The 26499-nt window shown below is 48.5% G+C and overlaps 4 protein-coding genes across 5 annotated transcripts; 2 read left to right on the top strand and 2 right to left on the bottom strand.

Annotated features, from left to right (window-relative positions):
- Positions 1-568: 568 nt before the first annotated feature.
- Positions 569-4401, top strand: LOC120641746 (coatomer subunit epsilon-1-like). Its single transcript, XM_039917974.1, has 7 exons — positions 569-857; positions 943-1026; positions 1830-1981; positions 2471-2606; positions 2709-2864; positions 2995-3074; positions 4098-4401. The coding sequence occupies exons 1-7, from the start codon at positions 696-698 to the stop codon at positions 4189-4191; spliced, it is 864 nt and encodes a 287-aa protein (XP_039773908.1). The 5' UTR covers positions 569-695; the 3' UTR covers positions 4192-4401.
- Positions 4402-5218: 817 nt separating this feature from the next.
- Positions 5219-6266, bottom strand: LOC120641747 (36.4 kDa proline-rich protein-like). The gene has a single exon (XM_039917975.1). It carries the CDS (start codon positions 6021-6023, stop codon positions 5589-5591), a length of 435 nt encoding a protein of 144 aa, XP_039773909.1. The 5' UTR covers positions 6024-6266; the 3' UTR covers positions 5219-5588.
- Positions 6267-13168: 6902 nt separating this feature from the next.
- Positions 13169-15370, top strand: LOC120641745 (translation initiation factor IF-2-like). Its single transcript, XM_039917971.1, has 3 exons — positions 13169-13610; positions 13775-14701; positions 15135-15370. The coding sequence occupies exons 1-3, from the start codon at positions 13520-13522 to the stop codon at positions 15164-15166; spliced, it is 1050 nt and encodes a 349-aa protein (XP_039773905.1). The 5' UTR covers positions 13169-13519; the 3' UTR covers positions 15167-15370.
- A 5468-nt stretch (positions 15371-20838) lies between these two features.
- Positions 20839-26499, bottom strand: LOC120641744 (ent-kaur-16-ene synthase, chloroplastic-like). 2 transcript variants are annotated; one of them, XM_039917969.1, is made up of 15 exons: positions 25543-26499; positions 25240-25425; positions 24858-24907; positions 24492-24777; positions 24215-24395; positions 23675-23892; positions 23473-23593; positions 23304-23401; positions 22996-23210; positions 22807-22919; positions 22624-22719; positions 22331-22546; positions 22087-22228; positions 21769-22014; positions 20839-21437 (listed from the first exon to the last, which is right to left on the bottom strand). In XM_039917969.1, the coding sequence occupies exons 2-15, from the start codon at positions 25343-25345 to the stop codon at positions 21102-21104; spliced, it is 2424 nt and encodes an 807-aa protein (XP_039773903.1). In that variant the 5' UTR covers positions 25346-25425; positions 25543-26499; the 3' UTR covers positions 20839-21101. The 2 variants fall into 2 exon arrangements, with proteins under 2 accessions (XP_039773903.1, XP_039773904.1); XM_039917970.1 differs by having other exon boundaries at positions 21202-21384; positions 25543-25982.

Here is a 26499-nt window from a genome sequence, read left to right as displayed (position 1 = left end):
TAGTGTGTGTATATATATATAATTTTTTCTTCTTTTGCATGAGTTATATACAACTTTTTTATAAGAAAAGTTATATATTTTTAAAGAAAAGTTATATATAGAGAGCTTTCTTTGTTTTATTAATAAATATTTTGCTTCTTTTTTGTACTATGATGAGTAACGGAGACGCGGCACTGACCATCGGCGGTAGTGTTCCGTGTTCCCTTGCGAGTAACGGGGGCGATTACCTTGCGGTTTGTGCCTGCATGCGATGGCGCGTGCGTGAGCGCGGAAGCGTTGCAAGTCGAAAAAGGAAAGAATATATTTCCGGAAAGGGACATTATACTGCTGTCGGAAGCCGATTGCTAGTTTTCCTTCAAGCGCGCGCTCGCGCATTAGCAAAGCCCTCTGCGGATCCGGCGGCGTCGCAACTCGCAAGGCATCGCGGTGGCGCGCCGCGGCTTGAGCACGACGTCAATGTTGGGCCCGGCTGGAATACATGGGCCCACTAACAGTCTGAGCCCACCACCACCACAGGCCCAACTGCCTCCATTCGAGGCCCAATTAGAGCCCATTTATAAGTATGGCCTCCATTCTTCTCCTCTTCTCCCCCAGCAAAGCAACTCGAATCACCAAACCGAGGAGACCAAACAGGCGGGGTTGAGCAACCTCCCGGATCTCCAGCCAGCCTCCTCCGCGTCGCCGCCGCCGCAGCGATGGCCACCCCGGACCTGCTCTTCAACCTGCGGAACCTCTTCTACCTGGGCGCCTACCAGGCGGCCATCAACAACAGCGACGTCCCGGGCCTCGACGCCGACGCCGCCGCCGAGCGCGACGCCATCGTCTTCCGCTCCTACATCGCCCTCGGCTCCTACCAGGTGCGAGCGGATCGGTATGGCGTCTGCTTCTCACCCTAGGCTCTCCTGATCGCGCGTGCCTCCCTGTGTTTCGTCATTCGTGCAGCTGGTGATCAACGAGATCGACTCGTCCGCCGCGACGTCGCTGCAGGCCGTGAAGCTGCTCGCGCTGTACCTCACCGGGGACAAGGTTAGCGCGCTGGATCTGACCTATATCGCCTCTGATCTGCTTCCTGATTGTGCGCTGCGGGTCTGGATCTGGGTCGTTGGGGGATCGTTGTGGTAGTAGGGTTAGATCTGTCACTGCTATACTGAGAGTAGTGTGATCTGGGGTTAGATCCTATGCATCATGTGCACTGCTAGAGGCTAAGGACTGATGAGGTCGTTGATGATTGATTGCTAGCGCCATTTTTCAATTGAAAGCATTAGCTTATATGCGCAATGGGTACTATGCTCCTCTGTTTGGATTGCGTTCTGAAGTAGTTTCGTTTCAATAATTTAACATTTGTGCACTGCTGTCAGGAACTGCCCTCTCTTATCTCACCTTACTGCTAGGGGCGTCAGGTTACATTATAGCATAGAAAATATGATTCAGTTAAAACTAACTCAAAACTGTCAGCCATTCAGGTTTGTTGGTGTAGGACGTGTTGAGCGTTTGCAAATTGTTCTGCAACCTGTGCTTGCATATGAGCTCTCAGGGGGAAAAAACATGTAAATGGGACATTCAGTTACAAATTGCAGACCTCTTTTTTTGGTATAATGTTTGGGAAATTAAGACACATTCAGCTCATATCTTGATAACATAGTTTCAAATGATGATGCAATGGTACCAAAGAAAAATCTGGAAGCATTTCTTTGTGAAACCCATAATGTTTACCATATAATGTAGAATATAGATTAGATCATGTGATATTTCTTGAGGCAGTTATTACCATAGAATAATTGTTTTCTGCACACTAAATGCCTTTTTTTTCTTCTTGTGCAATTCTGAAGGAAGGTGCAATCTCCAGTCTCAAGGAATGGTTGAGCGATTCAGCAATTGGGAGCAATCCTGTTCTTCGATTGATTGCTGGAATTATATTTATGCATGAGCAGGACTACAATGAGGCCCTCAAGCACACACACTCTGGAGGAACTCTGGATTTGTATGTTTACCTATTCCCTCCGTCCTTTGATGGTTTAGACTTTCAGTATTGAAACATTGATGGGACTGTTGAATTTTGATTGTCATAGGCAATGCTGTATAGTTTTATTTTCTGTTTGGTATAAAAGTATAAAACTGAAAATCTTACTAATTGAAAAAGTAAGTTCAAACACCACAATTTCTTTCACACTGTTCATTACCTCATTGATGTGGTTGGAAGCTTTTACTGTGCTTAATAGCTCGTACTTATAGTCTTCCATGACCATATGTTCTTTATGGTTATCTTGTTGAAATTGCAATGGTGGAGAGTGCCATTTAGATGTTCATTTTTTCATTGATTGATTATGTGATTGGAAGTTATGTTCGTTTTAGTGATTTTGATTTTCACATTGCCGTTTTTTAAATTAACTGCGAAGCTTTGAACCTCATTTGTGTCTAGCATCCATCAAACTTAAAGCTGTTTGTTGATGGGACTCTCGTTTGGATACAGGCATGCATTGAATGTCCAGATCTTCATTAAGATGCATCGTTCAGACTATGCTGAGAAGCAATTGAAGATCATGCAACAAATTGACGAAGACCACACACTGACACAACTTGCAAACGCATGGTTGGACATTGCTGTTGTAAGTAATTTCACAGTCCAATGTTATTAATACTGAAGTTTTATCCGCATTGATCTTTTACCGGAAACAATATGCTTAACATCATTTTAATCAATGGCGCAGGGTGGCTCTAAGATCCGTGAAGCTTACCTCATATTCCAAGACTTTGCTGAAAAGTACCCAATGACAGGGATGGTTCTGAATGGGAAAGCAGTTTGCTGTATGCACATGGGAAGCTTTGAGGAGGCCGAGACTCTATTGCTTGAAGCATTGAACAAGGTTTGCCCTGACTGCCGACCTTTCCAGCAATGGAAACTCCAAAACACATGACACTTGCTTTTTATTTGTATTTTCTTTGGAATTGTGTAAGGGGGCAAACGATCTCTAACCCTCTTTTCTATTATCGTAGGATGCAAAAGATCCTGAAACTCTTGCCAATCTCATTGTATGTAACCTCCACCTTGGCAAACCATCATCACGATTCCTCAGGTATGATTGTGTATGCCTTTTCTTATTATGTGATTTTGTATTCCTTCTGTTGTGAATTTGAACTAATCCAGTAAATGCATGGTAAACTGATCTGCTGGTCTTAGAAATATACGAGCTGATTATTTCTTGAAATTGTTTGCAAATAATAATGTTTCTTATGTAGAAATGACTAGCTTGGCTGCCAGACAAACGAGATCGTAGAATTAATATTTCTTTCAACTTTGTATTAAGATTTGTGTTTAGAGGCTTAAAATTTCAAGTCAAGCAGATAAAGTGAGAATTCAATTAGGCATCAGAGGCTAGCATTCTGGTGCAATATTTTATTCTATTGTCACACAAAGAGCTGCAACCTGGGGTTTGGGCTTTGGTGTATTGCAACGTGCTGGGAGTAGAACCACAGGGATGTTGTCATGAGATATTTTTTTCCATTCGATGAATTCCTCTGTTCTAGTCTCATGCAGCACAGCTGTGGCTTTAGGCCTCTGATCCTGATTTTGCATATCTGGGACTAACATCTTACAGCCACTTGTTCCTGATCTCATGTGGCCTGAGAATGTCTCCACAGCAACTTGAAACTGACGTATGTTGGCTGTGTTTGCCGGTCCAACTTTTGGTTCACGCGCATTCAAGAAGACTGTTCCACTTGCTTTACATGCCACCAATGTAGTATGAAAAATAAGTGGTTGGGTATCATGCTAGGGTCCTCTATTGCCTTTGAAGCGTGTTATAAATCACATAGGGTCACCAAAAGCTTCATCAAATTTTTGATTTGTTTAGTGATTTATGATTATGAAATATTCAAGACACAGAAGATTGATATGTTGAAGAGATGAGGGCAAAACCAAGACCATAGTTACTATGGATGGATTCATTCTTACCATATCCTGGCGCACCATGGTCATTATAAGTAGAATTTTCCTTGCTTGGTTTTGGGGTTTAGAAACCTGTTCAGTGGCAAGCACAATCGTGCCAAGACAAGTCTAGTTTGCTTCTAAATTCTAACTTTCTTATTACTCTTTGCAGCCAGCTGAAGCTATCGCATCCTGATCACGTGCTAGTGAAGAACTCAGCATCGTCAGAAGCAAATTTCGAGAGGGCCCTCCAAGCTGTTGCTTGAGCACGACAAACCGCATCCAGATTACAGAAAGCAGCACATTGATCCCGTTTCCCATTTATTGTGTGTTAACACAGTGGAGTGGTGGTTCTGTTTGTCTAATTTCCTCGGTGGTAATAGTAAAGTTACTTGGCCAATCCTGTACCGGAACAGCTGCTGTATAAACGGATATGTAGAATATCGATTTGTTACTTTTTGTCGTCAACGTCAGCATTTTGTTGTGTGGCCAGATTAGCGATACTGCCAACCCCTGTTGTGGGCGAGGTTGTAAGCAGCTTGCTCATGCGTCGTTCTAGACCTCACGCCCACTGTCTTCTGTGCTTCCTGAATTCTGACGTTTTTCGTGGCGGTGGTCTGCATATGCTTGTCGGACAAACTTAGCTCGCCGTACGCTTGTTAGTAGAGAAACACTGTAAGCTGAGGGCAGACGATTGGCCTCTGCTTCTTACTGTGTCTTAAAAACATATCGTTGATTTGGCCCTGCTGCTTGATCGTGCCGTTGATTGTTCTTGTCTTCTTGCAGCCAATGGATGGTTGTTCCGCATTTCTTTGCTAATGGACGGTTGTATCTATTTTCTTTTATCTTGAATAATGTTGTGTAACATTTCATTTTCACATACAAATGCAAACCGGACTAATTTTCCTTTGAGGACAGTTATTTGCATTTTTTATTAGGAAAAAAAGGGCAAGCCAAAAATGTTGCATCATAGGCTTAACCCAAAACTGCGTCGTGTTATGAGATGTATAGCTGCACCACAGCTGCGCAATGTATAGCTGTAGCACAGTTGCTAGTGGCAGTCTAGCTGATACTTTTATCTGCAGAGTAAAAGATGTTGCCTTTTTCTGTAGAATAGAATCTCCATTGTTACTCTTTTCGTGGGCAGAAAAATCTCCCAGGAACAAGACGAAAATGAACAGAGACAAGCCACAATACTTTCATAGTGGGATGAATGAACATCTTTAACAAAACAGGGAGCGTTAGTGCGTTACATTGTACACTACAGGAAAATAAATGACATCTTTGGCTTAGTACGAAAATTATTACTGTAATAAATTTTTGTGAACTGTAAACTTCGTATATACATGTATGACACACACGCTTTATTCATATAAATCTTTTTGGTCACTACAAGTTCCAAGCCCACAACTCTCACACTGGTTCATGTTACAATATTGATACACAATTACAAAAACAAATGGACAATCCACAGCTCCATTTATATCACAAGCCAAAGAGAGCTCATGCATTAAGCTATACGTACATGCTTAAGATATATATAGATATATGAGTATATGACTGGTTTATCATAACCTTAACCCATCATGCATGGATGCATGCATGCAGATGTATAATTAATTAATGGTACATACATACGCAATAGTGATGAGTGAGTGTGTGATTACGGGCACTGGAAGCTGGCGGGGACGTTCTTGTGGCACTCGTTGACGAGCACCTCGATGGCGATGGGGAGCACGAGGTTGATGCTGAGCGCCTTGACCTTGATGGTGGTGCAGAGGCAGAGCGCGGCGTCGAGGTCGGCCACGCCTTGCAGCAGCGGGCAGCACTTCTCGCTGGCCTTGGCGCCGACCACGGCGTGCACCAGCCCGTTGAGCGCGTCCACGCACGCCAGCAGCTTCAGCGTGTTCAGGGGGCACTTGCCCGTGGACGGCGGCGCGGACGACGGCGGCGGCGGGCACGGCACGGGCGTCGGGGGCGGCGGCGGAGGCTTAGGCGTCGGGCAGGACGGGCAGGCCGCGGCCGGCGCGATGAGCTGCGCGACCAGCGTGGCCGCGACGAGCAGGAGCGCCACAATGCGGTGGTGGTTCTTCGCCATGGCGCGGGGATGTGATGGATTTATTAGCTACCTAGCTAGCTAGGCTACAGCTGAGCTCAGCTTGAGTGGTGCCAGTGAATTAAGCAGGGCGCGCTTATATAGGCGTACGTGAGGCTGCGATCGAAGCGGCAATGGCAATGGCCGAGCTGGTGCCATGTCTCACTGTCTCGTCCCGGCAGCCATGGTTGTGGCTGGCGCCGGTCGTCGTTGCTTCGACGCCCAAGTCAGGGCGAGTTGTCCTCTCGTTCGTGGAATCGCGCGCGCATGTGAGAGTTGATCGAGAGGACGCGGGGTCCCCATTATGTCGCGGTTAATTGAATCGACAGCAGCCTACTCATGAGTGAGGCCTACGCACAGCCGGGTTTTTCACTGTGGCCCACTGGCCCCTCCCGTACACTCACGCGGTTGTTTTGTTGTACGAGTAGTAGACTAGCTTGTATTTTTCGTTCGAGTGTCTGCGTTTTCCTTGACGCGTTAACTTGGCAGTAAGCGCGTCAACAGTCAGCACAAGCTCCAAAATTGATCTCCGTTGCCGGCTGGGTGAAAGAAAGAAAAAAAGAGAAACCTTACCTCACTTTTAGCAGCTAGCTGGAAGCCTAGCATATAACACACGCGCGCGTCGCATACAGAGAGAACGAATAGTTACAGTGACTTCACATTATATTCTCAAGTCTCAGGTAATTTTTTTTAAAAAAACGCAAATGTCTTGCAGCACCATGTTCTTTGTTCTTTCCAGCACGCAGGCACCAAGTGTATGCTTGTGATAGATCTGTTTCCATGGTAGCATGGGCCCCAACGCCGTCGTTATATTGGCAGTTTGGCACTATCTTCAGATATTTTTCAGAGGACTATATTGCATTCGTTTCAACCATCGTATATTTCTCTCTTTAAGAAGGAATAAACGAGAGAGAGAGAGAGAGAGAGAGAGAGAGAGAGAGAGAGAGAGAGAGAGGCTCTGAATCTCTGATCAGCTAGGTCTACCAGCTAGCTAGCTTCCGATACCGGCCGTGTTCCGAGGGGTGCACACTACTAGTATAAGAGATAAGAGATCTCCACTCCACCAGTGGATCACATCCACCGGGCCACATTTCTTGGGCTTTCTTCAGCTGCAAGTGGATCATCCATGGACGGATACATCCTACCATCCGTACGAGCAGGGCACAGTGCTAATAAGCTACTAATAAGCGAAGGATTTTCCAATAAGAACACAGTGCAGGATTGATAGGGAGGCGACGGCGTCCCCCGTCCAAATGATCCAAGCCGGGCGACATCAAGCACTGTCTGCCCGTTGGAAGGGCCTGGGCAGCGCGGCTTGGCGCCTTCCCTTGCCGACCTCCAAGTCCCCGTCATCCAGCCATGCATACGCATCTCTCGGTCCCTAGCTAGCTTGGTCTCTCACTCTCGATCTCTTCATCCGTCAGTACTGGTTCCATTCGCCTGGAATGGATCGACCTGTCTGAAATAAAGTCTGAACATACACAGCGCGTGCATGTACGATACTGAATATGTATGGACTGAATACGTGGCTGCTTCTTGCTGCTCTCTGCTGGATGCCACCCCACCGCTCCTGTTTGTGCAAACTCTGTCGTTTTTCTTTTGCCAGGAGAGAGAACTTTGTCGTTGCCCCCCTTGTGCACAACACAAAACAGATCACTACGATCTTCCTGTCCTCCGTCCGTCTTGCGATTGTTCAATGGTGCTTTCTTTTCTCTACCCCTGTAGTAGAAAGATTACTATATTTTGGCAGGTTGGCGATGATGCCTTGTTTGGTGGGAGGGCTCCATATATGTATATATGCAGCGTGCTTTTAATTACTTCAAAAATGTTACTGGTCTCTCTCTGAATGGCATTCAAACTTACTCGTCACTTCGTCAGAGCAATACCTAAATTGAAACACTTCACTTCACTAGTTGCTGAGAAGAGTAGAAACCAACTGATAGCTAGGGTTTAAACCAAAGTGTATGTAGACATAGTACATGGCCAAGCTTAGCTTTTGCCACTGACCTCGTGGAATGCGACAAACAGATACTCCGGACTGAAGTTGAATTTGACTTTTTTATTTGTCCTATGGTCAGGTGAGATTACGCAAGCAGCAGTGATTATCTTCTAAAGTTGGTCCTCAAACTTGTCCGGCTGTGCCATCTCGGTCCCTAAACTTAAAAATCACCCGTTTAGATTCTCCAACTTGTTCAATTGTGTCATTCCGGTCTCTAAACTTGGTTTTGAGTCTCATCTTGATCAAAACAATGCGGTCTAAAAACTTTATATTAGAAAATAATTTATAAAATTTTCATATGAACTCGAATGAAGATAAACTTTATATCAAAATTATAGCCCTCGACGCAGTCTACAACTTTGTAGTTGAAAAGTTTTTTATTTGAAGTCATTTAGTGTCAAATTTCAAAATCTATTGACTTACAACAATATTTTGGGACCCTAAACAGTTTTAATTCAGAAACTTTTCAACTACCAACTTATAGATCGCGTCTAGGGCTACAATTTTGGTATAAAATGTGTCTTCATTCGAGTTTATATGAAAAAATTATGAATTATTTTTTGATATATAATTTTTAGATCGTATTATTTTGACCTAAATGAGACTCAAAATTAAGTTTAGGGACCAGAATGACACAACTGAACAAGTTTAAGGACCTAAACGGGTGATTTTTAAGTTTAGGGACCGAGATGACACAGCCGAATAAGTTTGAGGACCTAAATGGTCGATTTGCAAGTTTAGGAACCGGAATGACACAACGGTAGAAGTTTAGAGACCGCTGATGGACTTTACTCATGTATATATACGCACATAGGTTTGTGGACAAATGTTATAACTCTAGTCCAACTCATGGCTAGAATATAGATCTACGTGTTGCCAACCGCCAAAAGAAATTAGCTGTATAGATACAAAAGCATCATATATATATATATGTATGTATATATATATATATATATGTATATATATATGGAACATATCTAGTGCAAACCAAGGACTTCGTGCAAACCCGTGCAAACCTACTAAACAAAGTTTCAAAAAATTCTGAAAAAAATCATGAATGTGCTTCTAAGATTACATCATCTATATATAAAATTTCATGGTCAAATTCGTCTTACTCTAGAAGTTACAAAAAAGACAAATTTGAGATGCATTTGAACCATTATTGTTGTCAGAAAATTTGTCTTTTTTGTAACTTCTAGAGTAAGACGAATTTGACCATGAAATTTTATATATAGATGAGGTAAGCTGAGAAGCACATTCATGATTTTTTTCAGAATTTTTTGAAACTTTGTTTAGTAGGTTTGCACGGGTTTGCACGAGCTCCTTGGTTTGCACTGGATACGTTGCCATATATATATATATATATATATATATATATATATATATATATATATATATATATATATATATATATATATATATATATATATATATATATATATATCGAGTCGGAGACTCCAATCCAGATAAAATTCTCAACAAAAGAATCTAATAAACACGTGTATGATGTACATCCATCCTTGCCCCGAACATATCTGCGTAACGGGAAGATAATTTGCTCCGGCTGTACACATACATGCATGCAGGCCTCCCTCGATGTTTCGTTGGCGGGGCGCGCATATTACAGCAGTTTGTCACGTCTGCCATATCTGCAGTAGGCTTGCTGGCTCGTCATGCAGGCGACATACTCTCGTCTCCTTCGCCAGGGCCCCACCACCCAGGGACCGATCGATGATGTGATCCCTCACCTGCCCCGAGAGGATCCTCTGCACTACTTCAGAGTGACTTTAGGTCACTGATGTGTGGGACCGGAATTATACGTCAGTGACCATGAAGTACCGTAGAGGAATCACTTCCCACCTGCCAGCACCATCTTTTGCGGAATACCGTGCAAGGTTTGTAGCTAATTTGCGCGTGAGCTTGAAAAATATATGTACCTGTGTTTCGAAAAAGAAAAATGTACGAACCCGCATTTGCATCAACTCCAGCTATACCATCTAAATCAGACCTCCGAATGTTAAATGAGAGTGTTGCATCTATTTCACAAGGGCTTCTTAATTAATTTGTTTAAATTCTATCAATAGTCATCAATTCTAACTTATAATAGAGGGTTCCCTAGAGATCTTTTAAAATGAAATGTGAAGGAGGGAATTTGGAGGCCTTCTCAGAACAAACGACCTAGCTAGTAGAAGATCCATTTGAGTGCATTTTTGTTTTGTTAGTCCTCTAAACTTAAGATAGAGACTATTTAGAGTATCTGCTGAAGTTGCTCTTAAATGCGACAAAGCTTACTAGCTACTAGATCTGTGATTCGCGACGTTTTCCCCACGCTAGAGCTACGTCATTCCCCTGTATCTGTCGTAGTGGAGGGTACCGTCGCAGGCTTGGTGTTCAATTTGCAGGAGGGCCTCACGATCGATCTCCGGCCGGCCTGCCCTGGGAACGAGGGAACACCGGTACAACGCGCGCGCGCGTCGCCGTCCCGGCTCTCCACGGCGGTGCTGCGCCTGCGGCCCGCGTGTGTATTCCTGACACGACAGATCCGCGGCGGCGGCGGGCAGGGCGTGCGGCGGCGATCGGTGCATGCATGCGCCACTGAGAGCCGGATTTGTCAACGCGATTTGTCGCCGCCGTCGAACGCTGAACGTGTGCCAACGACGACGAGCGATGGTGCCCACGGACCAGGGGCATCTACAGGAGCCACCGCCCTACAGGCGGCGACGGGCGACGGCGACCACCAAACCGGCAAGCACAGATGCGGCGTCCGAGGAGCAGAAGGAACGAGAGTACGAGACCGACACATGCTAGTTGCCAGTGCGGTGCAGGCGGGGGCTCCTTCGCATTTGGTGGAGGATGGTTAAACAATTTATCGATAAAGTTCACTAAAATTTACTGGACATAACTAGCTTACGGCAGGCCATAATTTAATCCATCTATACGGCCTACTCTTTTATAGAAAGACAACTAGTTGTACGGGGTTATTTTTCCTTTCCTAGCAAAGAAATTGGTTTTTACTCGGATTCCGATACACTTGCATGCATGTGACACCGGATAGAAATGAACAAAGCATGCATATGAGAGGGAGAAACAAATTTTGGATGACATCAGCGCACATAAGCGATTTAAAATTTTAGAAAGCCATAGCCTCACAATCGAGCATCCAAATCAAAATCTGATTGCACCATAACGTTCGTGTCAACAAAAGCTTCAAAACTAGACCCCACATCAATATGTTTTAGTGATATTTTTTCTTGCTAAGAAAATGCTTTTTATTATATTTAATTTGCTCGTGACTTTTAAAATAGTTGCTCATGATGTTTTAAAAAAAATGCTTCACTCATCTTATTTCAATTAAGTGGATATTGATGTTCATATCTTGAAAATACAAGATAGATTGTTTGGTGTTATTAATACACGTGGGTAAACAACTTTGTTGGGTAGTAGGTGAATGTATATAACATGATTAATAATAGGCAACTTTAGTAGATTAATTGAGCTTTTTAACTAATTTATTTTGATATTTTTCCATTATACATAAAGCAATTTAGGTGTCTTCGAAAAATATCATCGAAACATATACAAGTGGGGTCTTATTTTGAAGGTCTCTTCGAAAGAGATATAACTGTGCAATCAGAATTTGAATCTGATTGATGGTTTAAAAATTATAACTTTTTAAAATTTTGAATTTGGTTATATGTGCTACAGCACGTGGGGGTGAATTGTATTTTTAGCCTGCCGTGCAATAGCGTAAAGTACGGCTGCCATAATTAAGTCATTACCAAACTTATTTACTTAAAAATGCTGAACCAATATTTCAAAAATATTGATTCAATAATTAAAAAATGTTGTTAAATCAATATTTTAAAAATATTGAACCAACATTTTCTCTTCATCTTCTCGGCGGGCAGCGGCGCGCGCGGGAGGCGACGACGGAGCCGGCAGGGTGCACGGCGGAGCTTGCAGCGACGGCGACGACAGAGAACGGGGCGGCGCGCGGAGGACAAGCGGAGGGGTGGCGCGGGCGGGCGCAAGCGGGTCGGGCCAGGGGGGATCGCTAGTGTTAGAGGCAGATCCAAGGCCTGTGATTGTTGTCACGAATCTCAACACTGAAAGGTAGGGAAGAAAAAAATTTGAAAGACATTATAGAATTGGCAGGTGCAGGCCCACCCACCGTTTTCCCCGTCGGGCCTCGCGACCCGACCACCACGGCCCACGGGGGATCAGGGCCGGCCCCCAAACCGTTTGCGCGCGGGCCGAGTGAAGCGAGGAAGGCGCGCAATCTCCTCCGCCGGTGGCCTCGTAGCCCTATTTGCTATGGGCTGTGTGACAGTGTCCCGGCCCGAACCCCAACGGATACAACATGTTGTTTTCCTCTTCCTCTCTCTCTAAAAAAAATAGGATTTCCTAACCAACAGTGTTTTTAATATAAAAAAAACAGAGTGTTTTTTCCTCAGTCGTCATTCGATTTCCACAGTGTTTATTCTGTCCGTTGGTTGTTTGTTATTTTCTTGTTGTATTTACTTGTTGCTTCTGTTTTCACCTGAATGCAGCCCAACCCATCTTCTATTATTTTTATTCTGTCTCCACTCGATATCCATTTGCTCAACGGAATTACTAAAAAAAAAAGGGTTCCTCGGCTAAGAATCAGATACATCTCCCTCCCACGGCCCGTCCAGGAAAAGACAAATTAAAGAAGGACAGGCATGGACTCGTTCTCTCTCACTCTCAGGTTTCCGGTCAACCTCGGCTCATCAGCAGACGACGAGCAAAGCACCGCGCGAATCTGATCCGGTACAAGCCAATTAGTAACAAGTAGTAATACTAGCAGAGTACGCCCCGGCATCACCATGGCACACGTTGCTGTCACCAACTTCCACCGGGGGCATGCATTTCTGTTGCTGCGCTCGTCCACTGCAGCTTCTCAACAAGACCACAAGGCAGCTCACACTCCACAGCAGTAGGAGCATCCCCTTCCTTGAGCGCAAAGCAAGCGGCCGGAAAAAATGAATGCAGACACACGCTGCCCGTTCCGGCGACCTCGAGCGACGTACTAGCATTTTTCCCTAGCGGCAAGCAAAGCATAGATACCAAGACTAAACAACAAGAAAGGCGGCGCCGCGGCCCGTCCATCAGTGATCAGTCAGTCCATGGCCGGCCACCGCACCCACCTCATGCTGTCATGCAACAAACTAACCCACCACGCTGGCTGGAGTCGACGAAGAGACACCGAGAGTCGAGAGATTTCAGATTTTCTTGGGAAAGCGAAAGCGGCCTGCGCATACAGGATCATCTCATCCACCACCGCCACCGCGGCCGATCCGCCCCTTTTCCCTCTTTCCCCCGCGCTTTGGAGATCCATGGCCGCTGATCCACACTGCCACTGCTGCTGCTGCTACCCCTCCAGCCTCGCGAAAGCCAGGGATGATATAAACAGACCCTGCTGGCTGCACCGGTGGCGGCCGGGGCAGTGCCAATCACGGGACAGAGCAGCAAGGCAGCCATGGCGCGCGAGGGCAGAGTGATCAGTCGCAGGTTGCTGGTGGCGGCGTCGTTCATGCTGCTCCTGCTCTGCTCCACCTCCACTCGGTGCGGTAAGTGCACCTCACTCACTCACTCACTCTGTCACTCACATGCGTGATCAGTGATCATGAGGCCAGAGGCCAGTGGTTAATGTGATTCTGCTCGATCATCGTGATGCCGTTCTGATTAAGCAACAAGAGCCTTGTTTGTTCATGCATGGACATGGATGGAGCAGAAGCGAGAGCCATTAGCAGCAGGCGCCTGCAGAGCAGGAGCAGCAACCCGCTGCTGGACGCGCTCTTCAAGCTCAACTTCATCCGGACGGTAGAGCCAGCGCGCCTACGGCAGCCTCCGACCGCCGGCGCGGACGCCGAGAGCCTCGCCGCCGGCGACACCAACGCGCCGTTCTGCGTCAACCCACCGGACGCGCCGCCGTCGTCGTCGACGGCGCCTCCCTTCGTCTCCACGCCCTTCACCCCGTCCTTGCCGGACCAGCCCCCGTCGCTGCCGCCGATCACCCCCGTGCCGCCGTCCTTCGAGCCCAGCCCGCCAGACAGCGGCGCACCAGGCGGAGGCGAGAGTGGAGGTCAAGGCCAAGGTGGCCAGGGGGGAGGTCAAGGTCAGGGTGGAGGTCAAGGCCAGGGTGGCCAGGGTGGAGGAGGTCAAGGCCAGGGCGGAGGAGGTCAAGGCCAGGGCGGTCAGGAAGGCCCACCGGCATCCACGACGCCGAGCACGGCGCCGCCGCAGGTCGGCCCGGGCGCGCCGTTCGGGTCGGCGCCGCCGAGCCCCATCGTCGTGGTGCCGAGCCCGCCGGAATTCGGCCCCGGCCCCGGCTCAGGCTCCGGCGGCGGCGGCGGCCCATTCCAGCCGCCGATAATCTACCCGCCTCCGCTGGCCCCACCGCTGCCGCCGGGGGCCGGGCAGACGCTGTGGTGCGTGGCGAAGCCGACGGTGCCGGACCCGATCATCCAGGAGGCCATGGACTACGCGTGCGGCTCCGGCGCCGAGTGCGACTCCGTCCAGCCCAGCGGCGCGTGCTACCACCCCAATACCGTGCTCGCGCACGCATCCTTCGCCTTCAACAGCTACTGGCAGCAGACCAAGGGCACGGGGGGCACCTGCGACTTCGGCGGCACCGCCACCATTGTCACTAGAGACCCAAGTAAGCACCATTGTCAAGGGAAGAGGGTGTTGTCTAGCCTTTGCTGATCACTGCTAATTTTGTTCAATGGTGTTATTATGAGATGATCCATTCTGTAGTAAACAAGAAACATGCACACTTAGCTTTTGATAAACTAGAGTGCTTAGTGTGACAATGACTAGTGCAGTGCTCTGAGCCTCTGACTGATAATGTATTCTAAGAGAAATTGATAGTCAAAGTTTACTAGACTGAAGAATTTTCCAAATCCTAATAGCCTACACTTCAAAGAAAATGAGGGAGTATATCGAGCATAAGAATTTGGGGAATCATGTTGATTTCTATGAAATTTCATTATGTTCTTTCTGTATAGGTGTGACTGACTTCAGCACCACACATTTTCCTCATAGTCCTTTTAGATGGATTCTAATCATATTATCCATTTCATCATCTGCAGGCTATGAGAAGTGCAAATTCGACCTTCTATAAGGGCACTCAAATAGAAGAACAGACTGCAGATGTGCAAATTTTTCCCAAGCTCATTTGGGTTATTATTCCTTTCGCTTCTAGGCCACACCACTTGCAGATTTTGTAACTAGCTCCTCTTCACTAGTATTATTTTGAATTTTGTAAGACTAATACTGTGCAAAGCTGAAAGGGGATTCCATGACATGTTTGTTACACAAGCTCTTAGACATGCTGCTCCTTGCCCTCTTCACTTTCAACTTTCTTTGCCAATTGTTTAAGTCAAATATGCTAACTTCGAGCTCACGCCAACTCGGGGCATCTCTACCCTCTTGTGGTTAAGCTGTCGGAAAGTAGGATATCTGTTGTCTGAATGTCACTAATGTAGAAAGGTAGAGGGAATAGGAAAACACCGCACACCCTATCCGGGGGGTGACCTCTCATTATATAGCCAATGTGGCTTGCAATACAAGAAGGTGTACACGCCCAACATGGGCCGCCCAATATGGGCTGCACGCCCAATATGGGCCTCAAGTATACGCACACAGCTATACATTCTATCACCCGCCCTCAGTCGAAGCATCAGGATTCCGGATGCAAAGGCTGGACCGAAAATCCTGAAACAGCTGCACAGGAAGCCCCTTCGTCATGATATCAGCGAACTGATATTGTGACGGCACATGAAGAACATGAACTTCGCCGAGAGCCACCTTCTCGCGGACGAAGTGGATGTCGATCTCAATGTGCTTGGTCCGGCGGTGGTGGACCGGGTTGGCAGTCATGTAGACAGTGCTGACATTATCGCAGTAGACCACGGTAGCCACCTTCAGCGGAACATGAAGTTCCTGAAGGAGTTGGCGCAGCCAGCAACACTCGGCGACCACATGAGCAACAGCCCGGTACTCGGCCTCCACACTGGACCGGGACACCGTGGTTTGTCGTTTGGACGACCAGGACACCAAGGTGTCTCCAAGGAAGACGCAGAAGCCTGATGTAGAGCGGCGGGAGTCGGGGCAGCCTGCCCAGTCGGCGTCGGAGTAGGCGACCAGCTTGTCAACCGGCCCATTGCCGATGTGGAGGCCGGCTGACAGGGAGCCCTTCACATAACGAAGAATGCGCTTGATCAGCGCAAGGTGAGGCTCCCGGGGGTCATGCATGAACAGACAGACTTGCTGTACTACATATGCGAGATCCGGACGCGTCAGGGTCAGGTACTGGAGAGCGCCGGCGAGGCTCCGGTACTCAGAGGGGTCGGCGACAGGAGGACCCTCTGTAGCCGAGAGCTTGGCGCGAGTGTCAACAGGTGTCGATGTAGAGTGACACTCGGCCATGCCTGCCCGCTGGAGTAGATCTAGCGCGTACTGGCGCTGGCTGAGAAACAGCCCGTCGGAGGAGCGCGTGACGGAGATCCCGAGGAAGTGATGCAGCTCTCCAAGGTCCGTCATGGCGAACTCGGAGTGAAGACGAGCTGTGATCCGCCGGAGCAGGTCCGACGAAGAAGCCGTGAGGATGATGTCGTCGACGTACACCAGCAGGTAGGCGGTGGCACCTCCCTCCTTAAGTACAAAGAGGGAGGTGTCGGTGGCCGAGGCGACGAAACCCAGCTGGCGAAGGTAGGTAGCGAAGCGCTGGTACCACGCCCTCGGAGCCTGCTTCAGACCATAGAGAGAGCGTTGCAGCAGGCAAACATGGTCAGGATGGGCAGGGTCGACGAAGCCAGGAGGCTGCTGACTGTAGACGATCTCCTCCAGGCGTCCGTGGAGGAAGGCATTCTTCACATCAAACTGGTGGATCAGCCAGTGTCGTGAAGTGGCGATGCTGAGAACGACCCGAATTGTGGCAGGCTTAACGACAGGGCTGAACGTCTCGTCGTAGTCGACGCCGTGCCGCTGGGTGAAGCCGCGAACGACCCAACGAGCCTTGTGACGGGCAAGAGTGCCGTCGGAGTGGTATTTATGTTTATAAATCCACTTGCCCGTCACAACATTGGCACCAGGGGGCTTGGGAACGAGCCGCCAAGTGTCATTGTCGACGAGTGCCTGGAACTCCTCAGCCATGGCAGCCCGCCACTGCGGATCCGCCAGAGCAGTCCTGTAGTTCCCCAGGATCGGGGAGGCGGCAGTAGCGACGAAAGCCATCTGAGCCGTAGGTCCCGAAGACGGGGTGAAGCCGTAGCGCTCAACAGGCCGCAGAGAGCCTGTCTGAGACCGCGTCACAGGCCGGGTGACCAAGGTCGGCGGTGGAGGCGGTGGTGGAGGTGGCGGTGGAGGTGCCGCCACAGGAGGTGCAGCTGCTGGACCTGCAGCAGCAGGCACAGGTGCCGGTGACGCAGCTGCTGGACCAGCAGCAGGTGGCGCAGGTGCTGGTGGAGCCGCAGGAGCCCTAGGAGTTCGACGCCGAGTGTACACCCGGAGTGGAGGGGGGGCGGCTGGAGCTGGGGGAGGGCCGGCCGGGGCTGCAGCCGGTGCCAGGCCGACAACCGGCCCAACCTGGAGGACAGCAGGGTCCTCGAAGAGGTCCAGGTGAGCACGGGGGCGCGGCTACTCAACGTCGACAAGCGACGGAGCGACCGCAGTAGGGGCCGCTGCTGCAGTGCGAAGCACCGGCGCGGCGTGACCTGAAAGAAGAAAATCCAGAGAGCTCGGGGGCGCACTGGATGAGTCAGCACTGAATGGAAAACGGGTCTCGTCGAACACAACATGGCGAGAGATGATGATCCGCCGAGTGGTGAGGTCGAGACATCGGTACCCCTTGTGAGAAGAGGGATAACCAAGGAAGACACAAGCTGTAGAACATGGAGCCAGCTTGTGTTTGGCAGTGGCAGTCATGTTGGGATAGCACAGGCAGCCGAAAACGCGAAGATGGGTGTAGTCGGGTGGCTGGCGGTATAGCAGCTCATAGGGAACTCTGTTCTGAACAGCAGAGGAGGGGCACCGGTTTAGGAGGTAGGTTGCCGTAGCGAGGGCCTCGGCCCAATACTTGGGCGGCATGCCGGCATGGATAAGCAGGGTACGAATGCTATTGTTGATGGTCCGAAGAGCACGCTCGGCTTTACCATTCTGCTGGGAGGTGTAAGGACACGAGAGCCGTAAATGAATGCCTCGGGATGCAAAGAAGGCGGCGAGAGCATTATTGACAAACTCAGTGCCGTTATCAGCCTGAACAGCTCTAACGGGAAGGCCGAACTGGGTCTGGGCAAAGCTGCAGAAGTTGGTTAGATGACCAGCAACCTCGGACTTGTGAACAAGAGGGAAAGTCCAGCAAAAATGTGTGAAATCATCAAGAACAACGAGGTAATACTGAGCACCCGAAATACTCGCTACAGGAGAGGTCCAGACATCACAGTGAACTAATTCAAAGGGCGTAGTGCTGACAGAATTAGAGGTACTGAATGGCAGACGCACATGCTTGCCAAGTTGACATGAATGACAAAGAGTTTGCCTAGATTTATTACACTGGATGAAAGCATTATTTCTAAGCAACTCTATGGTGGCGACCCCAGGATGACCAAGACGCTGATGCCAGAGGCTGGTGGAGATGGCGAGGCTGGCGTGTGGAGCTGCAGGGCTGGCGGGGACGGTGTACAGGCCGTCGGAGCTATTGCAGCGAAGAATCACGCGACTGGTCGGGATATCCTTAACAGAAAAACCAAAGGCGTCAAATTCAATAGTGCAATTGTTGTCTTTGGTGAACTGGCGAACTGAAAGAAGGTTGCGCACTAGGGAAGGGACAACAAGAACATTATGAAGAGAAAAATTTGACGCGTGGGTGGATAGGTATGAGCTGCCATGACTGGAAACCGGGATGGTCTGACCATTGCCCACAGTGATGAAGGGATGAGAGGGGGGGTGGCGGGAGAAAAGTATACCATCCGACGAATGCATGTGGGAGGTAGCGCTAGAGTCCATGACCCAGGAGTTGGAGTTCTGGAGCGCCATCTGGTTCAGGGCGGCAATGAGACTGGCCTGATCCCACATCTGCGGAGTGGAGACTTGTGCCGGGGCGAACGCAGTGTGCGCCTGGGGATTGGCGCCAAGAAGGCCGGGAGTGCGCCCGCCCTGTCCGCCCTGCCACCCACCGTGGCCGCTGGTCCACCCGCCCTGGCCGCCTTGCCAGAAGCCGCCGGCCTGCTGACCCGAGGGACCCTGGGGGGCGTACGGGTTGAAGCAGAACCAGGGTCCCATCGGGCGGTACTGGCCTCCCTGCGGGGCGCCCTGGGCGCCGGTCTGCGGGCCGCCATTGCCCTTGCCTCCTTGGCCACCGGATCGGCGACCCTTGCCACCGCCCTTGCCGCCCTTCTGCTTGGGCGCGCCGCTGCCTCCGCTGTCCCCGCCCTTGATGCTACCGCCCGTAGCGAGGCCCGCGAAGGAGGAGCGGCAGCAGAGACTGGTACAGCAGGAGGTGGTGGAGGCGACGAGGGCAGTGGCCGCCGTGGTCTTCGCGTCGTTGGCGAGGCGCAGCTCTTTGAGGGAGAGCAGCTCGTGGGCACGCGTGAAGGACGGAAGATCCGTGGCGTTGGCGATGTCGTCGGCGGTGGAGTCGAAGCGAGGGTTGAGGCCGCGCAGGAGGCTGAGGACGAGCTGGGAGTCGGAGATGGGGTTGCCGACTTGTCGAAGAGCGGCAGCCTTCGACTTGAGGCGCTGGCAGTACTCGTCGATGGTGGAATCCCCCTGCTTGAGGGTGTGGAATTCCTCGAGCAGGAAGACGGCGCGGGAGGCCGTGTTGGTGCGGAACAGGGCCTTGATCGCGACCCAGAGTTGGTTCGCGGTCTGGTTCTCGTCGGTGATGGCGAGGTCGAGGACGGAGTCGTCGACAGTCCCGAAGATCCAGCTGCGCACGCAGCACTCCGCCACGTCCCAATCTGGGTCGTTGGGCTGCGCAGCAGTGCCGTCGATGTGGCGGCGGAGGCTGAACTTGCCGCACAACGCCGTGAAGAACGAAGCCCACTTGGAGTAGTTGGCGCTCTTCATGTCCAGGGTCACGGGAACGTGAGCCTTGACGTTGACGGTGGTGTAGGGGTGGACGATGACGGCCTGTGTTGGTGCGGCAGGGAGCACAGGCGAGGAACCATCCGTCCCGGCGGCAGAGGAGGAGCTCATGGCGGCGGCCTGGAGGTGGGCGCGGCGCGAGGGGATCGCGGCGCGAGGATTTCTGCGCCCTAGAGGAGGGGGCGCTGGGAGGGGAGAGACCTGCGCCCTAGATCAGGGGCGCAGCAAGGGGAGGAGGGGCGGCGCCAGGAGATGGCGCCCTAGGGCAGAGAGGTGGGGCGCAAGGGGGAAACCCTAGCGCAGGGAGGGAGCGGAAGCGGAAGGCCGATCGTTGCCTTCTCTTGATACCATGTAGAAAGGTAGAGGGAATAGGGAAACACCGCACACCCTATCCGGGGGGGGGGGGGTGACCTCTCATTATATAGCCAATGTGGCTTGCAATACAAGAAGGTGTACACGCCCAACATGGGCCGCCCAATATGGGCTACACGCCCAATATGGGCCTCAAGTATACGCACACAACTATACATTCTATCAACTAAACAAGTCGAGAAAGAGATCAAAGCATCTGTAGCTGAAAGTGTGACTAGCAAGGATAGGGGTAGCAAAGGAAACCTCAACTATGACACAATATAATCCTTATCATAATGGGATATTGGGATAGCAACCCAATAACACATTACTACTGATTTTAAGGGGAAAAGAGGATGATCGCGAATAGGGTTTGGGATTGTCAGAAACTCCCAGAATACCCCAAGTTCATTTGTGAAAGAGGTCAACGAAATCTCTCTATCAAAGAGACCTTTCTATGACCATAATCCATGTACAACACCTTTTTTTGCATAAGGAGCGGCCATGTACAACACCTACGTTGTTCATCACTACATCAGCCAAATTAAAGTGTATGATACTAGCTGTTTGGCCTGCTGCTGCCTCTGATTGATATGAACATGACAGACTACAGGAGATCCTCATTTTTCTGATGAAATGAACAAGGATGCATCACTCATTTGGATTTTGAGTGGCTCGTTGATGACTGCGTTCACTGCACCGACCATTTCCTTTGGAGAGCTGAATCCATCGGTCTGATAGTAGAACAAGTGAAGAATCTTGCACATCTTCCAGAAGAGCTCCTTGCATGGCCTAGGGACAACACTTTCTTTCCTGAGAACCAATCTTAGCAAGTCCCTCCTAGACGTGTCTATGGACTTCTGTATCACCTTCTTAGCCGCTTCTGTGGACACAGAATTGCCGCTGTGAAGAACAAGTAGAGAAATGCTATTCAGCTTCCCCTGGCTGCCTTCCCTCTGCACTCATGGACCAATGGTTTGTAAAGAGCATGCTACTACAGAGTTATCACGAATATAAATTGTGGTTGTAAAGGACTCTTGTCAAACATAATAGCATAACAGCTATAGACAGAAAAATAACATGGTCATAAATCTTGATTTTTGCAGGTGAATCTTGCACTTCAAGACTTCTGCAGTGCTTCTATATTCTCACAAATTGCAGACATTGGAGGATATGTGAATTATTAGAGCATAAATTTATTAATTTCAAGCAGATATCTAATATAGCAGGCATATATGTGTGCAACTTGCAAGGAGCGATTTTTATGTGTAAAGGGGGTCCAAATACCTCAAAACTTTTGCTGTCATTAAGGAGCCGGCCACAACTGCTCATTAGCCTAAATAATTTATCATACTCTTGATCTTTGACAGCATGCTCTAAGAGCTCTTGCCCGACAAAATACAATGCTGGGAGCACAATGGGGCCCAGTGCAAACGAGACAACAGCATTTGTCATGTATTCTTCAACTGTTGGCACATGTTGGCTTCTCTGCCATTCTGCTTCCATCATCATAGACCGCAACACATCTAGCCACTGCATGAGTTTCAAGTTGTCAGTACTGAACAGAATGCAATGCAAGATCATTGGGATACACATCAGACTTACAATTTCTGCTAGGTGCTTTGTAACATCACGGTCTTGTGCTGCAGAAGCCTTTGCTCCAAGCTGGTTCGTTGTTGCATAAATAGCAGAAAATATTATTCTTACTTGCTCTGAATAGTACTTATCTGCATGGTGCTCATGCCATCTATGAAAACCATTAGCCAAACATGGGAGACCAATTAGTCGTGCATAAGAGTTCAGCATTACTTCAAAGATTAGACAAAGGCATCAAGTTTGAGGACAGTACTTCTCAACTAATTCTATCAGGTTTTCTAATTCCGCTTTTGACCCCCCAACATCAAAGAAGTCATCAACCACAGTTGTGAGCACACCATTTTTGGCCCATGAAATGCGAGCATCAGACAATTCAGAAGGGAATATGGTAGCAGCAGCAGACAGATAGCAATATGTCAATTTCTGCCGAGCAAATTGTAGTTGGTCCAGCTTGTTCTCCTTCACCCAACTGTTGCAACAAAGTTAAGAAATTTACCTAAGTTATGAAAAGGTTAAAAAGACAAGGGAACATAACATTAAGATTACCTGTCAAGATGCTGAAGTTCATCCTGGTAAACAGATTGAGACAAACTGAAATCGTTAACAGCCAAAGCTAGAAATTCTTGATTGACATGAAAAGACCTGATACAAAAACATGTATAGCATTGATACCAATCATCTAACTGATCAGATTTGATGGGATGTTCTTCTGGAAAACTAGAATCTTACGAGCCTTTTGTCGTTAGCATCAGAGAACCCCAAGCATCAAAATGTTCAATGTTTCTCTTGTGTTCTAAACGCTCCAGTGTTGCATAGAAGGGAAACTTAACAGCATAATCTATCTGAAATCACAAAACATAAAAATTAAACAAAAATAAAATCTCCCAGGTCAAATGACTTTCAAATTTTATGTAGCACCTCTCCAAAAATCAGGTTTTTTTGCACCCTACTAGAGCACAACTTATCCTTCAATAAGTTGCCAGACCATGATCCTATACTATCTAAGATCAAATCATTTCCTGATAGGCTGACTTTTGAAGCCTTGTACAATTCCAGTAGGGATTTTGTATCATTTAAATATCCTTGAAGTGAATCACAGAAATTGGAAGCTTCAGCAACATGAGACAGCTCATCTGCTCCAGATGTAAATTACTGCATTAGTTAAGTCAAAATCAAAGATAAAATTAATGCAGTAGGGAATTCCAGATATGTGAGTTGTGCAGTACCTGAGGAAACATCATAACCATTCATCCTTAAAAGGCGAAATGTCATCGCGCATGTCGCTATGTCCATCATGATTTCCTCATCTTTCTGTAACCAGTGACTGCAAGCTGGATATAGTCAAGTATACAAGTCACTAAAAGAAGACATAAAACTTCCAAACCAGATCATTACCTGAATGCCATGTCCAGGATGCTTTTTATTTCATTGACAAAGTGCTGAGAAATTCCCATTCTTTCAAGTGCATCCACCATTAAGAGCTGGCAATGTAGTTTTGAAGGATACACTGCTGGCACTGCAGAAGTCTAACGCCATTAGGCATTGACCAACAGTATAAATGCTAGCAAGATTGACGAGGAAAAGTATGGCAACCCACCTGCACTGCCAAATTCACTGACAAGTGAATTTAGATATTGATGGGCTTGATCATTGTATTTGTGGATTAGTGCAACTGCAGTTGTGGAAGGGCAGCTGAACAATGATCCATTTTTCCTCTGGAATTTCATAACTTCATCCCAGTCAAGCCTGTTTCCTAACCCTTCTGTGATATAAGCCATATATGCTTTTCTTCCATAAGAACCGTACACGGCCTGTCTAAATTAAATCAACTATCAGGCCTTTCAGTACTTTATTCACAGGTACCAATCAAATTCTGATCTAATAAAAAAAGAATATGAACAACATCATGAGCCCCCCTTTCCAGCAAAACTATGGTTACCTGACATGCTTAGAATATAAAACTACTAATGCAAACTCTTGTTCTTTAAAAACAAGGAAAAGAAACTAAGCCCAGACTAAAGTTCCTTTCATATGATTAATTCATCAATACTAACTTAACAAAACAAGTTGTCCATGATTTGCAAACACAAAACAAGTATAACACCAATTTTTAGGAGAGCATAATTCATGGTTAAACCTTTTCAATTCCATCTCGCGGAGCTCAAGAATCCCATGGACATCAGTTTGCCTTATAGGAAATTCTAAACCCATATCGATGGCGAGGCTAAGCATAGTGGCAAAAGTGATGTTGAAACCTATAGGAGCAGTGGTCTGCTCATCCATAGCGACAGAGAAATTTCTTCCAATGAAATGCAGTCCTGTTCAGAACACAAAACAAAAAATAAGGTGACCTGCCAGCATCATTTTCACTGAACCAATAAGACCTTCAAGTCTTGAGTAACCTTAATTTATACCTCTCCAGATGTTCTCCCTGCCAACATTCCATCTCTTTAGTGCAAGAACACATGCCAAAGTGGATAAAAGAACATCCTTGTTGACTGATGAGTCAAATTGGTTGACACCCCAAGATCCATCATCCTGTTGGTTCTGCAATATCCACTCAACACACTGTGGGAAGCATGGAGACTGATGAGTACCCCGCAAGGGCACCATAGAAACCCATGCCGTGTCATATGAAGAAGGTGGCAATTCGGGTCTCAGGAGCTGGTTCCTTATTCTAGTCTCCAGTTCCATCCTATGCTGCATCGTACTAGTATGTTAATTTAACTGAAGTCCATGGCAAGTTGCACAGATATACTAATGGGCAATGAGGCTCATACCACGTTTTGCACCCTTGTATTTTCTGCTACCAACCTCTTGCCAGCATATGCTGTTCGAAGAAAAGAATGAGGCATCAGTTGGGACAAGCCGTGGAAAAATTACTCACAGGCATTATACAAAGTATGACGATCTTTTTTGTTAAAAAAAAGAAAATGAAAAGATACTGGAATCTTTGACTTCGCAAGTGCGTCCCAGAGAGTGTGTGGGGAAAAAAAAGTTTGTTTCTAGCTAGAATCAAACGTAACCGTGAGAGGAGACAGAAGTTACGACATTGGCATCCTTTTTTCACCACTGAACAGAACACATGGTAGGGTGCCATTTGCATTGTGCTTATTCAGTGGAGCGAATGGAACGAAGAAGAAGAAGACAACGTGGACGCACCTCTAGCGGCACAAGGACGAGAGTCACAAGACGCTCGGCTCGATCGCAGCGGAATCACCCCGCGCGGTGAGCCGCTAGCTGGGGCGGCGGCCGTAACAAGAGGCATTGTGGCGCAGTGAAACCTCAGCAGAGAAATCTCTGGTGCCGATGACCGAGGACTGATCTTGCACACTGAAGAAGGGCCGCCTGATGAACGGATTGCATTAGTAGGACGCCACGCAGCGAGTATATCCAAAAGATTTCAACTTGATCTCTCGCATCTCGTGAAGAAAAAAGAATCAAGAAAAGGCAGGGTTTAGTCACCGGCAAAAAGAGGAAATCGCCTCTCCAGGAGACAAGGCTCCGGCGGCAGGCGCCGAATCCGTAGTGAGATCGGCGAAACTCGAAAGGAAGGTAGGAGTACGGGCGCGAGAGGAGGAAGGCGGTGGGAGAAATCGAATCGGAGGAAGAAAGAGGAAAGCGAGGTGGGGGCGGCGCTGGAGGAGGAAGACACCAGTCACGTTCGCCCTGCTCGCCCCCACACCAAAGCACTTTTTGTGGACCGATCGAGAAAGCACGAGGAAGAAGCACTATTTTAGGGAGCATCGGAGCATGCTGTCCGTGCGCCCCCACTCCCACCAGGTGCAGCAATTTCTTGTCGCGGAGGAATATACGTCACGCCGGCGAGCACCGGCGATAGGACGGGAGGGGGAACAGTTGACGGAGCCAGTTGGGAGATCCTCCCAAGCCTGGTTTTGTCCATGTCCACCGTACACATCAAAATTGGTTCTCGTGGTGTGGTCATGGTCATCTGTGAAATCACTTCGCTGCCGCCCTGAGCTGACCGTGTCCCCAGCCCTGATTGGTGACGAAGCGAAGGTGCCATTTCCCAACGGAGCAGGCTGCTGGATTGTGCTGCCCGCGTCGGGACTCGGGAGATGCCAGGCGGGAGATCCGTCCGGGGAGCGGGTTGTCCTCGCAAGATGAAGACAGGAACAGCAGCACGCCGGCCGGCATGGCCCCACGAAGCAGCAGTTCTGATGCACACTTGGGTCGACGGTCAACGCTCCAGTGAAGTGCCATCCTCCCCCTCTCCGGCCGTGCTCGGCGTTTCAGGCGCCGGGACTGCCTGCCTGGTGCTCATCAGGTTCTGCAATTTGGGTGAACATCAAGCCTGCAGTGCGAGCGTTGTGTTTCCAGGAAACATCTGGGTGAACGTGACACTGAACAGTTCTTCGTTCATTTTTTGTCCGACCAGTGTCATTTGGCCAGATGAAATGT

This window comes from Panicum virgatum, chromosome 7K, assembly GCF_016808335.1.
Source record: "Panicum virgatum strain AP13 chromosome 7K, P.virgatum_v5, whole genome shotgun sequence".
Taxonomy (NCBI): Eukaryota; Viridiplantae; Streptophyta; class Magnoliopsida; order Poales; family Poaceae; genus Panicum; species Panicum virgatum.
Note: the sequence above shows the minus strand (reverse complement) of the source record. Positions and strands in the feature narration are given on the sequence as shown.